Source organism: Nanorana parkeri, unplaced genomic scaffold (genome assembly GCF_000935625.1).
Source record: "Nanorana parkeri isolate BGI_ZX_2015 unplaced genomic scaffold, ASM93562v1 scaffold25, whole genome shotgun sequence".
NCBI classification, from domain to species: Eukaryota; Metazoa; Chordata; class Amphibia; order Anura; family Dicroglossidae; genus Nanorana; species Nanorana parkeri.
This window is the reverse complement of record NW_017306293.1, coordinates 3,519,644-3,535,529: the sequence shown is the minus strand read 5'-3', so window position 1 is coordinate 3,535,529 and position 15,886 is coordinate 3,519,644. Positions and strand designations below refer to the sequence as shown.

Below are 15,886 nucleotides of genomic sequence, written 5' to 3'. Positions count from 1 at the left end.
TATGGAAAGACTATCAGCACCATCCCTCGTTATCTCCCATTGTTCTCTGAAGGCGTTCAGAACAATGACATTCTGGCCAGACTCCTGCTATGGCTGTCTAGAGCTCGTTAGCAGGGGAAACCCTGTGGTGTTATGAAGACAGATTGTCTGGGGGAAGGCAGGGTGGATGTGATGGAATTATAATCTGATCTCATCACGTGCTGTATAAAAGTTTGTGCAGTTGCGCAATAAATCAGAGTTTGTTTCACCTACACTCGTGTCCCGACCAGTGACTGGGGAAACTGAGAGCTACAGATCAGCGGGTTGCAATATCTCCTCAGCAAGGAAGAAGACAGCGGCGGACATACTCATCCTGAGTACAGGGGTCCGTCACACACACCTCTCCAAATTATTGAGTTTTTCCGGTAAGGTCCTATTCACGCAGGCAGTCAGGGGGCAGCCACTGGAGAGAGTCTAGTGATTATTGATAATGGAGCTAACAGCTGTATGTGCATAGTGTGTACAACTCCCTGTGGCCAGCAACAGCGGCTGTCAGTGACCGGTTCTGCTGCCATTTGCATTCATTGAAGTGGTTACATGGAAATAGAACCGCAAACCAACTCTGGAAGCAGACATTTTGCATTTAGGGATGGTGTTTCGGTGAATATCTGGCAGCAGCCAATCAGACAGTTTGTATGCAGCCATTGCACGCCTCTATAAGCAGAAAACTATAGGCCTCAGATCACTCTCTGAATGAGGCCCAATGGGTGCTGTTAATACTACAGCACACAGAGAAAATACATTTTAGACAATTGGGCCACTTTACGGCAACAGTTTAGGGAAGGTCCTTTTTTAATCCATCATGTTGGTTCCTCCATGCACAAAGCCAGCTTCATAAAAGCTTGTTTTTACATGTATGATACTTTCTATGCTCTATACCAGTTAGTTTCTGTTCCGGGTTTATGGAAGCCTGGACTTGTTTTTAACCACTTGCTGTCCAGAACAATTTCTTAATACCTGCACACACAATAAAACATAGATTTTGGGCTAGAAAACAGCTTCAAACCCCCAACAATATATTTTCTGAAAGCAGAGGCCCTGTAGAAAAAAATAATTTGTCTCACTATTTGTGCAAATGTTTAGCAAACCAGTATTTTTAGGATAGAATAGACTGAAATGAAATTTAGTGCACAGAAACAGAATATAATACTCAATTTTCTAGTAAAATATAAAAGACGGGGTCACGTTGGGTAAATAGATACCAAACATGTCAAACTTTAAAATTGCGTGTGCCTGTGAAACAGCGAAAAACTACAATACCCAAAATTCCCCATAGTCGATGCTTTAAAAGCTTTTAATGCTCATCAGTTTAGTGTTAACAGTGATTGATGGCCCTAGAATTATTGCTCTCACTCCGACGTTCGCGGCGATATGTAACATGTGTGGCACAATTTTTGTTTTTGCATTTTCTTTTAATATTACTTTCGGGTTTTTTTGTTTGTTTTTTTACACTCAACTTTATTGCGATAACTAAAAAGCCCCCTATGTAATAGCAAATAGCAAATAGGATGTGACAGGTCCTCTTTATGGAGACATCAGTGGTCTTTCAGACCCCTAATGTCACCTAAGTACCTCAAAGAAGCTGATGCAGCGGAGAACTGCTTCCCCAGCTTTTTCTCCTGGCTCTAAGACCCGGAGAATGTACACTTTGACACCGGAAGTGATGAAATACACATCACTTCCGGGTCCAGTGATCGGAGGAGAGATCAGCGGCTAGAAGCCTGCTGATCTCCCTCCGATCTGTCGGTGAAGACCTGCCGTGCAGACCCCCAGCCCACCAAAGCCTTCCCCAACCCGGTAACCAAGCTATGTGTGTAGGAGTGAGGCATTGAGATCGATGTCCTCAGTGGGTTTTTTTCTCTTTTTTTTGATTGGACAGCTTGGACCAATGGCTCTTTTCTAATGGTCTATATCATCCATAGAGCTTAAGCCTCTAACATAGAGTAGAGGCTGTTGCAGATCTTGCCTCACTATGTTAGATCACACAAGAAGTGGGGAAACCCACTGCTTTGCAGTGGCGCAGTGGCGGAACTACCGTGATTGCAGCCGGTGCCGGGGCACCGGGGCCTGAAGCTGTGGGGGGGCCCAGTGCAGAGAGAGAGAGACTGCGGCTCTGTGACAAGATGAGTGATTCCCCTGTGCTTCCTCCGGCCATGTAAACTGACACCAGCCAGGAGGACAGTGTCAGATGGCTGAGGAGACTATCTGCCATTCCAGAACACGGAATAGATAGCTGAACTTAAAAGTTTCAACTATTCTGTTCATTTAGTTCATCTGGGTTCAGCAGGTATCAACTGAAGTGTTTATATGAGGACCGGGACTAAACGGGCTTACTGATTTTACAGCCTCATATCATACAGGGAACTACAATTCCCAGCATGCCCTCATTGTCCCTGTACAGTCCCCCATATCTTCCCTGAGTTCCCTGAGTGATATTTGGGGGGCGTACAGGGACAATGAGGGCATGCTGGAACTTGTAGTTCCCTGGGTAATATTTGGGAGGGGGGCTACACAGGGACAATGAGGGTATGCTAGGACTTGTAGTTCAATTACGACAAGTCCCAGCATGCTCTCATCGTACCTGTACACCCCCAAATATCACAGGGGGGGGCGCAAAATTTTGTTCTGGGCGCCCATTACTCTGGTTACGCCACTGCTGCTGTGTAACCTAACTTAGCTGTCAAAAGCCAGATGCAGTGCCGCCTGTAATTAACAAGCATCGCTCCATCCATGACAGGTTACGCAGCGGGGAGGCTTCCCCTGTTGTGTAGCCTGTTACAAGCCGATCTGGATGGAGAAAGAGCTGTCAGCTTCAGACTCCATAATCCAGTCATAATAGTCGGTACACTGGGCAGTCAGTGGTCAGGCATGTCGGTACACTGGGCGGTCACTGGTCAGGCATGCTGGTACAGTGGGCAGTCAGTGCAAAGGCATGTCTGTGGAGTGGGCGGTCAGTGGTCAGGCATGTTGGTACAGTGGGCGGCCAGGCATGTCGGTAGAGTGGGCGGTTAGCGGTCAGGCATGTCGGTAGAGTGGGCGGTCAGGCATGTCGGTAGAGTGGGCGGTCAGGCATGTCGGTAGAGTGGGCGGTCAGCGGTCAGGCATGTCTGTACAGTGGGCGGTCAGCAGTCAGGCATGTCGGTAGAGTGGGCGGCCAGGCATGTCGGTAGAGTGGGCGGTCAGCGGTCAGGAATGTTGGTTCAGTGGACTGTCAGTGGTTAGGCATGTTCAGGCAGGTGGGTAGAGTGGGCGGTGAGGCATGTCGGTAGAGTGGGCGGTCAGGCATGTCGGTAGAGTGGGCGGTCAGCGGTCAGGCATGTCTGTACAGTGGGCGGTCAGCAGTCAGGCATGTCGGTAGAGTGGGCGGCCAGGCATGTCGGTAGAGTGGGCGGTCAGCGGTCAGGAATGTTGGTTCAGTGGACTGTCAGTGGTTAGGCATGTCGGTACAGTGCGTGGGCTCCCTGCCTTGCGATCCCGTGCGGGCGATCGCATTGCGGCAGGAGGACGTGGCTAGGGTGACATTCACTTCAATGGCCCGCCACGCTCCCTCCTGCCCTGCAAAAAAGTGAGCCGGCCGCAATGCGATGTAGTGCGTTGTGGCCAGAATCGGCCCGGAACGCATTGCATCTGGTTTGAACATACCCTTAGAGTAATCAAAACATGTAAGAAACCAAGAACTGAATCACCCCACCAACATTTACCCATAACTAGACAATATCATCTGTGATAAATTCCCTCATTGTATTTATAGTAACACTATATTTTGTTTTGCTTGTTTGTTTTATTATCAATAATCAAACTGAAAAAATATATATTTTAAAATATGCGTAAAATTAGATAATTTTGGAAAACAATACCTCAAAATGAAAGCTTTATTTGCCACTGCTTACTATGAGGGGAATTTATCAAAACTGGATCCATGGCAACCAATCACCTTCTATCTTTCATTTTCAGAGCTTAACGGAACAATTTGAAGAGGAAAGCTGATTGGTTACTATGGACAACTGCTCCAGATTCTGTCTGCTCCAGTTTTGATGAATTCCAATATAGGCATCGCTTCAGTTAAGAAAACATTTTCACTGTGGCAACAGCTCCATAAATAATCAGTGAAAATTGCTGCGGTCCATAAGAGGTTAAACAGCTGCAAGACCTGAAGGGGTTAATTACTCTTGTTCGACAATATGGTCATTAACATTTTGTGCTGCTCACAGGTCCAATTTAATGGAGCAATGTTACATGTTTCACACCATATATTTTTTTTACATGGTAATTGCACTGTGAAAATTCATCGGTCTCTAGAGAGGCAAGTCATGTGAATGTGGTAGTATGGCAGACAAATTCTCTGACAGTAGTCTGGAGCAGCTGTGAATTATAGGCACAGCAAAGTGAGAGGTGTCATGGAGACATCCAGCAAGAAATAGGTTAAATGGCAGAGGAGTGGTTTGTTCAGCAAGCCTTCCCTTTAACTTGTGACTCATCATCAGTTTATCACATTCAGACATGGACCCCCTTTCCTTGTTGCTGCAGCCGCCTGTCTTCTACCCGGTGTGTACTGGAAATGAAATACTTAAAGGGAATGTTGGTTGTATCATGCACAATAATGAGCAGTCACAGCTGGATAAGTAGCCACATAGTAGGCTGTATGTATGTGAATGAGTGCCAAGGCACAGGGTGGAAATGCTTACTTACCTTGTAAAAAGTTTTGTGGCGTGGTTACATAAGTTTCTATGCACTGCTAAAAATAACTTTAGCAGGAGAAATTCAAGTTGTTTTTCTGCATGACTTCAAACATAAACTAGAAAGGAAACTGTTGCGGTTTTTCAGGTTGGATGCAAAGGATTGACGGCGTAGTTGCTGCATAGGTTTGTTAACAGCATGCTTAGGCTATGTGCATTTCCTGCTTAATTGTATCATTGCCAAAACAGAGCCTAAGCTGCAGCTAAAAAAAAGTTGTCTTTAACTATTTCTTACAATTGCTCTTGTGTATTGTGCTTGGTTGTGGCCATGTGACTGTCGCTGTGCTTTGCTGGCCACCGAAATGGCTTCATAGTAAGTGCACAAATATATGCTGTTCAGTTTTAAAAAATACATGTTTAGCAAACGTTTTCACGTTTGCTAAACATAGCAGGATATAAATTCACTAATGCCTTTGTTCACACCAGCAGCGGTTCCCAACGCAGCCCCAATACAAGAGCAAGCCTTTTGTCCTATGGCTTCATCTCACACCAAAATGCTGTGTTAGCATGTGATGAAAAGAAATTGTAAAACAGGTTGCGTTTTTGCACGTGATCAAACTGTGTGGCCAGTTAGCACAGAAAGTGAATATATTTGTGGGGGTGCATCACTAGAAAGATCACAAGAAGGAGGTCCTGATTTCCTTACATAGATCTTTATCACTAGAAGAATCGCCAGTAGGAGAAACGAGGTCCTGATTCCCCTACATAGATATTTATCACTAGAGGGATTACCAGCAGGAGGAAGGAGGAGGTGTTGATTCCCCCTACATAAATCTTTATCACTAGTAGGAGAAAGGAGGTCCTGATTTCCCTACATAAATCTTTATCACTAGAGGGATCACCAGCAGATGGAAGGAGGTCCTGATTCCTTTACATGGATCTTTATTACTAGAGGGATCACCAGCAGGAGGAAAGTGGTCCTGATTACCCTACCTACATAGATCTTTATCACTAGAGGGATCAGCAGCAGATGGAAGGAGGTCCTGATTCTCCTGCATAGATCTTTATTACTGGAGGGATCACCATCAGGAGGTCCTGTTTCCCCTAGATAGATCTTTAGTTAGGGTGAAAGGTCTGAGGGATAAACCGAATCAAGAGTGAACCCTTTTTTTTCCTTAAAGGAGAACTATGGGGTCAGTGTTTTTCCCCATAGTTCTCCTTAGGGTAACGGGAGGACACAAACTAGAGTCCTCCCGTTACCCTAAGCTCAGTATACCGCGAGCTACATAGATGACGGGATCCGCCCAGCTGCGTGAGTGACAGCTGGCTCTGCCTATCTAGCGGCAGAGCCAGCTGTACCCGCCCCCTCCCCCGTCCGTTCCGCCAGTCAGTGCTGGCAGATCGGAGCGGGGAGAGGGGAATCCAGCCCTCCCCCTGTCACGGCAGAGAGCCGTGACAGGATCGAGAGGTGAGCGAGCCTGGTATGTGTTCGCTCACCTCCCGATCTACTGAGCCGACCTGTGACAGTCTCATTGTCACAGGTCGGCTAGAACTATGAGGTGAGTGAAAATCACTCATCTCATAGTTCTCCTTTTTAAAAGGCTAATTCCGCCTTTCTGACCATGTTTCATGCTACACCCATATTTTGGGTATAACATTAAACATTGGTTACAACGCAACCTGCATTCCCTGAAATGCATTGTTCTTCTACCCAAAACAATATTTTGTATTTCCTTTTGCATTGGTACATGTCATCTATGGAAGTTCCCAACTCCCTGATGCCTTTTTCAACAATAGCTTGCTTATGAGCCTTTAAAACTGAATAAGATTCACCTCCTATATACTTTAATGGGTTTATTAAACTTAATTCTTGACATTTTGACAGTTTTTGTTTTTTGTGTGTCCACTTCTGTAGATTATCCCTTATGCATGCACCATATTTGGGGGTCTTCGTCCTGGGCGTATGATCCTCATACATGGAGGTGCTGGCTGCAGTGCATCAAGGTATGTGACGCTCTAAATTTGTACATTTGCCTTCCATGTCTCCTACTGACATCCATTTCAGTGCATACATGGTTGAGGGGATTGGAATTCTGTAATATGCTAGAATTACAAAAATAGCCTCCAATTACTTTAATCACAGAAATGTAAGCATATAATTTACATTTTTTTCAGGTTGTGAAATGCAGACACAGTAGTTGACAAATGTCTTCATATTGTGTTTGTTGTGGGGGGGATGCTAGTTGTTGAAAAGGACTATATTTAAAGGAGAACTATGGGGTTAAGGCTTTTCCCCATAGTTCTACTTAGGGTAACGGGAGGACACAAACTAGCGTATTCCCTTAACCCTAAGCTCAGTATACCGCAAGCTGCAGCTCGCGGTATACTGAGACGCCACAGTATACCGCCAGCTACTGCTCGCGGTATACTGAGACGCTGAAGCGAATCCCGACAATTATGCCGGGATCGCTGTACCCGCTCCGCTCTAGATTCAGATTTGGGTCACGCATAGGTTTGAGGCAATCCCAAATTGCCGTGATAGGGAAAGCATAAGAAGTGCTGCATAGGTTTGTGTAGGGCTTGTAGGCACTGTCTGGTCTCTTAAAGTAGGTTAAAACTCTTACTGAATGTCCTGTAGGTAGCAAATTGCTGTGTATCGTGGGGAATTTGGGGGTGAAATTAAGGAATTTGTTTTACCTCCTAATGCTGCTGCAGCTTCTTTACATCCATTCCAGCTGCACTACAGTCATAACAGACTGCATGTGCTTTTTTTCATGGAATATTTTCGTTTTTTTCCAAGTGATATTATGTTAAAGTTTATATGTGATTTTTTTTTTTTTTTTTTTTTTTTTTTTTTTGTGTGTGCACAGATGTGTACACCCAAATATAAGTTTTTAGGGGCCAATATCTGTTATCAACAATTGATCGGTAGCTACAGCTGCTCTTCTATTGTCAACACCTTTTTAGCTACTTTTTTTATCAGTTGGGGTCTTTTCCAATTTTTTGCACTAGCTAAAAAAAAAATGAAGTGCAAGAACAGTGTGCATCTAAACCATCTCACATAATATCACTCGCATACACCCTAACCCCCTACCCCCATAGATAAAATATAATTTAGGCATACACCACTTAAGCCTATTTATTTCCTAATTATAACTGTCCTCTTGCTGCCCACTTTTACACTGCTGTATCATCTGTGGTTTCTTAATTCTTAAGTAATATCCCATCCTGCATTCTTTGTCTCTAGTGAATTAGGCATAGTCTTGTTATTTAAATGGTTCTGCTGGCTAATTTTGTAGTAAAATGCCTGACTCACTAGCACTCACTGGGTTAATTATCAACAGATTAAATTATATGAAAACAGTGCTGCGCTGTGAAATTCTTTGCTCCAATATTTACAAATGTGAAATGCAAACAGTGAATCAACACGTATCAAAATTGTGAAAAATATGTAAAAGTTTAAAATCGACCGCAAATCAACACTTGTTTTCCATGCATATACTGTATCAATCTTAATTGTGATCAATCAACAACATAATAAATGTCTAAAACAAATGTTTTTCCTACATTTGTATGCTATCCCGTGCAGTTCAACAATAAAGAGGTTTCCACCATCATTCATAAGTGCATCTTCCACCACCAGTCTTCTGCCAAGAACTTCCTTTTAGCACCTCGTAGTGATCCCTACTCTCAAAACGCTGCTCACCTTATGGTTAGACCCCTTAAAAGAAGGTCTAACAGCAACAGGTCCTTCTTTGCCTTTCGGCCAGCTGGGATTATGCCTCCAAAATCAGGCCGCCTGTGCTCTAAATCACCTCATGCAAAAGGGTGAAAGATGCATCATAGCGCACTCCATTGCCAAACAATAAAAACCTTTTTTATTAAAATATACTCGCAATAAAAATTGAAAGACAGAGTTCTCAAAGTGAAATCCAGGGAGAGTCAACTATCCACAAGGATCCCTTTCTCCCAGGATCTACAGATGCTCATGCCTCACACAGCAGTCCTGCTATCAAGCTCTGCTCAGGCTCCGTCCTACGAGCATTGCATCACAGGTTCGACTTTGTCCAGGGCATCTGCCCCATGCACATGAACATGCATGATTGTTAATAATGCATGGTAAAATACATGGAAATGTGTAAATCTACCTCAGAGGCACTGCCAGTTAACATAACAATAACTTATTGACTAATGTGCCTACTTTTTATTATTTTTATGGTTTTTTTAAGGACATATAAGGCTTTTCCCCTTAGATTTATTAACATAAAACAATACTGTAATGTGTGCCTTACTGTAATCCATGGTTGTTTCCCTTCTCTTTGCTGCTCTTCCTTTTTAAATCTGTATCTGTTCTCATGCTGGGCAGAACTTCTGTTTTGCGGCAGACTGCCTTGTCTCAGGAATGGATGTATGGTGTCTGTGTATAGGTTTGTAACCTGAGCCAGCACTACAGGAAGAGGCACTCAGCTGCAAAGGGAAGTTCTCCCCAAGCATGAGAAGACATGAGGATTTAAAAGGAAGAGCAGCAAAGAGAAGGGAAACTACCATGGATTACAGTAAGGCACACATTACAGTATTGGTTTATGTTAAAAAATCTGCGGGTTTAATGTCACTTTAAGTACAAAGTTTTGAATAACCTGCTCGGATTTATTGTTATAGGCTGACAAATGGACAAAAAAATTTGAACATATTTATTTTAAAAACTCTATACAGTCTTTAAAAAAAATAAAATGTTTCTTTCTGCACAGAAAATGACAACTGCTGGTATATTTCTATGTCAATAGACAGCTGTTTACAAAGCCGTGTGCTCACCATGTCATAGCTAATGTGATCACAGGACCAGGAACCATGCTGATTGGTTCCCAGTCTTTTGTGGGGACGGGAGCTGTCAGTGACAGCCAGTCTAAGAGGTAGCAAACGCAGACAGTGTCAGCTGCTAGCTGCCAAAATGTGAAAGTAGATTAATGTTTCCTCTGCATTGGGCATCATGCAAGGAAACAGTAATATTTTTAATGTAGACAACAAAGGGGTTAAGATAACTTGGATTTATGTCTTTAATGAATTGCTACTGCTGTGTATTCTTTACATAGACCTGCAACATGATCTCTTATGTTATTTTTCTTTGTAGATTTCAGATTGATTTCCAATGTGGTTGCAGCACACGTCCACGGTCTGATGTAGCTTTTCATTTCAATCCTCGCTTTTCTTCTTCAGATGTGCACATAATCTGCAACACCCTACGCAAAGACCATTGGTTAGATGAGTTAAAGTTTTCAGGAGCCCCACTAAGAAAAGGGGAATCATTTGTGCTACTTTTTCTCTTCCTTACAGATGAGGTCAAGGTAAGAAAATAAAAAACATATAGTAGATGCATATATATTGCTTGGTTTAGGTGTGACCTATGCAGAAAATTTAATTTGTCCTTAAAGGGTATCTCCACTTTAGAAAAAAAAATAATGTTATTACAATTACCTTTCTATTTAAAACTGCTGCTTTTAATTTAACCACTTGCTGATCTGGGTGTTTACACCCCCTTCCTGTCCAGACCATTTTTAAGTATTCAGCACTGCAGTACTTTGACTTACATTTATTCTGTCATGCAATGCTCTACTGAAATGAATTGTATACCATTTTTGGGGAACAGATAGAGCTTTCTTTTGGTGGTATTTAATCACCACTGGGGTCTTTATTTTTTACTATATAATGAAAAAAGTACCAAATATATGTTGGATAAAAAACCTGTTGTCCCTATGTTATAAAACATTTTATTACGCATATTTTTGGTAAATATAAAAGACGGGGTCACGTCAAGTAAATAGACACCAAACATGTCAAGCTTTAACATTGCGTGTGCCCGCGAAAAAACTACTACACTGAAAATTGGCCATAGGCGATGCTTTAAAAGCTGTTACTGCTCAACACTTTAGTGTTATCAGCGCACCCGACACTTTTTAAAAATGTTGTTTTTTTTATTGTAACTTTTTTTGATCGTTTCTTCTTTTCACTTAACACTTAACTTTATTGCTATTACATTTGGGGATAACAAGTCCCCTATGTGATAGCCAATTTGCAGTGACAGGTCCTCCCTTTTATGGAGACATCAGAGGCCTACTTCAAAGCCAACCCCCCCGTCTTCTGTACCGGAGAGTGACAGATGAATGCGGAAGTGATGTAATATACATCACTTCTGCATTCCCATAACGTGGAGGAGATCAAACGGAGATCGTGTACTGATCTCGGTTTGATCCCCGGTCACAGAGCTGCTGTGCTGGTCCCGGGCTCACACCGGGCACAGCGGAGCTCGGGATCGCCAGGGGCGGCTGTGACGGACACCTGCACGCATATTACAAGCGATCGGGGGTCGCTACAGATGCCCGAATGCTTGTATATAAACAACTATTGCTGGCTGTTTACATTTCAAGCTGATTTCCCACTTGTGCATGCCGCCTAGCAGTGGGCATGAGCGGGGCGGGACATTTAAAAGCTCCCACCCGCAGCCAAGAAGTCGCAGTCCAGCCATTTAATTACAATGGCTGGACAGCAGGTGGTTAATAAAACTGAAGAAGTCTGCACTTGGATACAAGTAAAATTTTAGGCATCTCTTGCAATAGGAATTAAATTTTTGGTGGGATACTTCCTAAGGACTAATTACTACTGCAGGCATGAAGACACATTAACTTTCCTCAATACAACACAGAAAGTCTACCAGGTGATTATAATAAACCCAGACCCTCCCTTTCAGGAATCAGTCTGGCAGGGACATGGTGAGACAAACTGCTATTTCTTCAGAACGGAAACCGGTAGGAATACGCAACAAAGTTTTGTTTGAATTGTACAATGATCACCCAGAGGAGATTGGTTTTTATTTTCTCAACAAGAAGTGGAGCTACTGATTAAAGACCACATTTACTGAGCTCACATCTGGCCTAGTCAACTGTACGCCAGAGTGCTTAGGTCATTCTGAAGTTGTCATGTGCATTAGCTTTTTCAGTTGTGGCACCCTTTAAAAGTATGTGAAATCTCACACCAGTCTATAAAATTTAAAAAACAAGTGTCTTGTATGCATTTTGTATGCACAATGTGGCTGCAGCAGCATAGCAGAGTGCAGGCGGTAGAGCAGGTCTGGACAAAACAAAACTTCCGTCCTCTTCTGAATGAGGAGGTCCTGGATTAGCACCATGCTCGTCTGCACCATGGAAATGCATCATTGAAATGTTGAAGGCATCCCTGACAAAGGCAGAAGGTACCCCAGTGTGCCCTGGCACCCTAGTTGTGAAAGGCTGCTGTACATTTAAGTTTTCATTGGATTCATTAAATCTAACCAGCACACCTTATCGCTGGAGCCCTCATGGTGACTGGGCATTGGATGTTTTTTTTTTTTTCTTTTTCTTTTCTATAAATGTAACTGTTGGTGGTTCTTTTATTTTTCATTTTATATTCCAGGTCGGCATTAATGGACAGCATTTTCTGGATTTCACCTATCGCCTTCCTCTGAAAGATGTGGACGCTCTTGGAATTTATGGAGATGTTAGCATAAAGGAGATCTCCTTTCTCAGCAGTAATGTAAGTGGTCAGAAGTCATTACGACACCTCGCATGCAATGCAGTTTCCGTGTGCTCAAAAACACCTTATTATATCTACAAACTAAAAGGATTGACAGCAGTGAAGGTTCATGCAGATGGGCTTTGTTTGCAAGTCTGCAGTTTCCAATTTACTTTAATTGCTTTCCCTTCTGTTTCTTTGAACTCTTGATTCCTGCTGTTTCAAAATGTTTTCAAAAATGTATTATTCTTAAGCAAAAGTAGTCCAAACAAAGCTGCTGGATCCGCACAGGGACTAGAAAGTGAAATGCTACTCAAAGCCCATAATGCATTTGAATGCATGCATTTAAGAAACAACGGGCGAAAGCTGGAGCAAAGAAAATCTGGAGCAGTTGCCCATGGCAACCAATCGGCATCTCTCTTCAGTTTGCCCAGGTAAGATTTGTAAACGAGAAAGAGAACCTGATTGGCTGCAGTGCAAATCTGCTCCAGATTTTGTCTGCTCCAGTTTTGATCAATTCCCCCAATGTGTTCAAATGTAAAATGCAGCATTTAAGAGCAAACCCATCTACACAAGCCATAGGTAAAATCACAGCCATTCTAACACTAGACCTTTTTGTTGTGGCTGGTATCTCAACTGCCACTGGGCCGCAGAGACAGATCTTTAGCATCAAACAAATTTGCAGTCTCAGTACACACTGTGGAGGGAATTTATCAAAACTCTAGCAGAAGAATCTGTAGCAGCTGTCTATGGCAACCAATCAGCTTCTCTCTTTAGTTTGTTCGATTAAGGTTTGAAAATGAAAGGTGAATGCTGATTGGTTGCCATGGGCAACTGCTCAATAGTCTGTCCCCTCTTGTTATATCTCTCTCCAACTTTCATACTCCTCTTTTTTTTTTTCAATCTTCTCCCACTTCATCTTTTTTAATGCTATGATCTTTTGCATCCCAAATTATGTGTATATATAATTCAACAATACACTTAACGTGAATTCTACTTTTATTTCAACAGCCTTTTCTTGACAAGCTGACTCCTTATCCTATTTGCCAGGTAAATTTACAATCGAATGTTTACTGAACAAATACAGTTGGAATTCATATTGCAATTTTGTACTTTGGCACAAGGTGGAGCCAGACTACAGAGAGAAGTACCTTGTCGGTGTCCACTCATTGTGACCTGTTGTAACATTATTATTATACAGGATTTATATAGCACCAACAGTTTGTGCAGCACTTTACAATATAAGGACGACGTTACAGTTCCAATACAATTCAAAACAAGATGGTTAGGAAGGCCCTGCTTATACATACAATCTAAAATAGAGGTACATGTGATAAAATGAGGGCACAAACCTATTATGGGGAAATATGGATGGCCATCCCTAACTTTTTCGCCACTGGAGGTGGCCAGTTAAAGGAGGCTGAGCCAGTGGCGGAACTACAGCCTCAGGGCCTCAGCCTCAGTCCTGGCCTGTGCATAGATGGCATCCAGCGGCCGGCAGGCGTCTCTGCGGGAGTGTCGGATCATCCGTTCATCTGACACTCCCGGCGCAGAGATGGGGGTCCAGCGGGGAGGAGAGAAAGTGTCACAGACGGCCAAGCGCTGGAGGAAGAGAGTGCAGTGCTGTGAGCAGCCAGCGTCTCTCACCCCACACCGCTCAGCCTCCTATCACAGTCTGGTGTTCTATCGCAGATTGTGACTGCGTAGGAATGTGTGACCGCTAACGTCATCACACTTTCTAATGTAATCACGCCCATTTTTTCGGCAGTAGAATGTGTGACCAGGAAACAGGGACACCGGCACTGCAATGTTAGTTCAAATATACAGTCTTTTTACTGTAGAAAAAATGACATGTCACAAAGTTGCGACGACCCCGAAACGGTCGTCACAACTTTGTGACATAGTTTTTTTGTTAGTCGCCTGTGCTGCTGCATTTTAATGATGCATTTTAATACACACTGCCACAACACACAAGTCTGAAAAGGCCCTGTAGCTTTTCTTAGGCTTTCATGCTGGCAGTGCCTTCGTGTCCCAGTTACTCCCATTCCTCTTATTTATGTCTATGAACATACAAATCCCAGGAACCCTGCATGTTCCTTAAAAATGACAGCTGCCCCTCCTAACTTTTTTGAGTTTTTTCTCTAGTCTAGTATTGGAGCAGGAAAAGTATTTGTACTTGTACCAAGTACGGTACTTGGTATCTGAGCATTCCTATAAATTGGTAAACTAAACATGAGATTGTAGTCCATCACAGGAGGAAGCTTGGAGCGGTGGCTACTTTACAACACACAGAGACAATGTGGAACAAAAGTAGCCACCTTCCTGAAGGAAGGACAGTGTCAGCATGAATTCAGAGATGATTTGAGGATCGACAGCCGAGTGATACACAAATAAATGAAATTTGTGATAATAGTTGAGGTACATTTGTAAGCTTTAGCTTCTAAGTTTAGTGTCACTTTTTAAATGTGCGCTCCATAAATACCTGCATTGAGATCTGAAGGTTTGTCCTCGGAGCCTTGCATCTGAATGTGCCCATTGTTGGGTCAAAGTGTTTTCCTGAACTCTAAAGAGAAACCACGATGTCACAGGTAGGTATTTGAAGATGCAAAACACTGATGTGGGTGAGGTTTTTTTTTCTTGCCATGGATGTGAGCTTCTCTGTATGTAAGAACATATACTTGTAGTTCTCCAAGGGCCTGTTCACATGAGTTTCAGGTCCGGATCTGCAGACACGGTGCTACTGATGCAGTGTGTTTTGGCCACGTTTTTGATGCGTTCCAGTAAAAAAAAAAAAAATAATTTTGACGCGTTTGCATTTCCTGACCGTACAAAATGTGACATGCAGTATTTTTCTGTCGTAAGCTGAACGGACTGCGCACGTGAGAACTATAGCCCATAAAACACATAGGGATACATTGGGATGCATTTTGAGTGCAGGAGCGTACGGATCAGGTCAGCACAGAAAACGGACGTTGTGTGAACAGGCCCTTAAGGTGTGTCAGCTGAGATAATAAAGGCTTTTGCTCATGTATTTACAAGCTAGCTGGGACTAAACGAATGGAGATTGATTAAAAAAATAAAACAAAACTTCAGCTTTTTTTTTTTTTGTTCTCTAGCCCTTGAAACCTGGCAATGCAGACCTGGTATGTATATAGGTTTAACATAATATTGTTGCATGTATTTATAGATATTAAGTCTAGTATGCTAAAAATTCTGAAAAAGCTATCCTGTATGTACAACTTGCAAGTGTCCAATCAGTGCAGTATTAGAAATTCTGAAGAAGAGTTTGTGAGCCTCTCTAAGGGCCACATCATGCTTTTGCTATGTGTTTCAGTAACACGAACGTGATTAGGACCTAACAATGATTTAGCAAAAGGTCTTGCACACATACATTTCAGGCCTTGTTCACACCGAATGCAGTGCGTTCCAGAGCGGTAGCTGCTGGAATGCACCTCAATTGCTCAAACTTTTGGCTTGTTATCTCCTGTGTGATCGCAATAAAGTTAGGTGGAAAAAAAAATTACATTGATTTACATTTTTTTTTAAATAAATAAAAATGTAAAAAAATAATATGAAATAAAATAAAAAAGGTGATTTTAAAAAGTAAAAAATAATAAGAAACAAATTAT

The 15,886-nt window shown here is 42.6% G+C and overlaps 1 protein-coding gene across 1 annotated transcript in view; it reads left to right on the top strand.

The window, feature by feature from the left end:
• Positions 1 to 4,494: 4,494 nt before the first annotated feature.
• The window catches only part of LOC108794019 (galectin-12-like), a 21,469-nt gene continuing 10,077 nt past the window's right edge, over positions 4,495 to 15,886 (top strand). The window contains exons 1-6 of the mRNA XM_018564986.1: positions 4,495 to 4,584; positions 6,631 to 6,719; positions 9,844 to 10,057; positions 12,159 to 12,278; positions 13,269 to 13,307; positions 15,374 to 15,400. Of these exons, the coding sequence (XP_018420488.1) occupies positions 4,540 to 4,584; positions 6,631 to 6,719; positions 9,844 to 10,057; positions 12,159 to 12,278; positions 13,269 to 13,307; positions 15,374 to 15,400 (534 nt within the window). The 5' untranslated portion in view covers positions 4,495 to 4,539. The remainder of the gene's footprint in view (positions 4,585 to 6,630; positions 6,720 to 9,843; positions 10,058 to 12,158; positions 12,279 to 13,268; positions 13,308 to 15,373; positions 15,401 to 15,886) is intronic.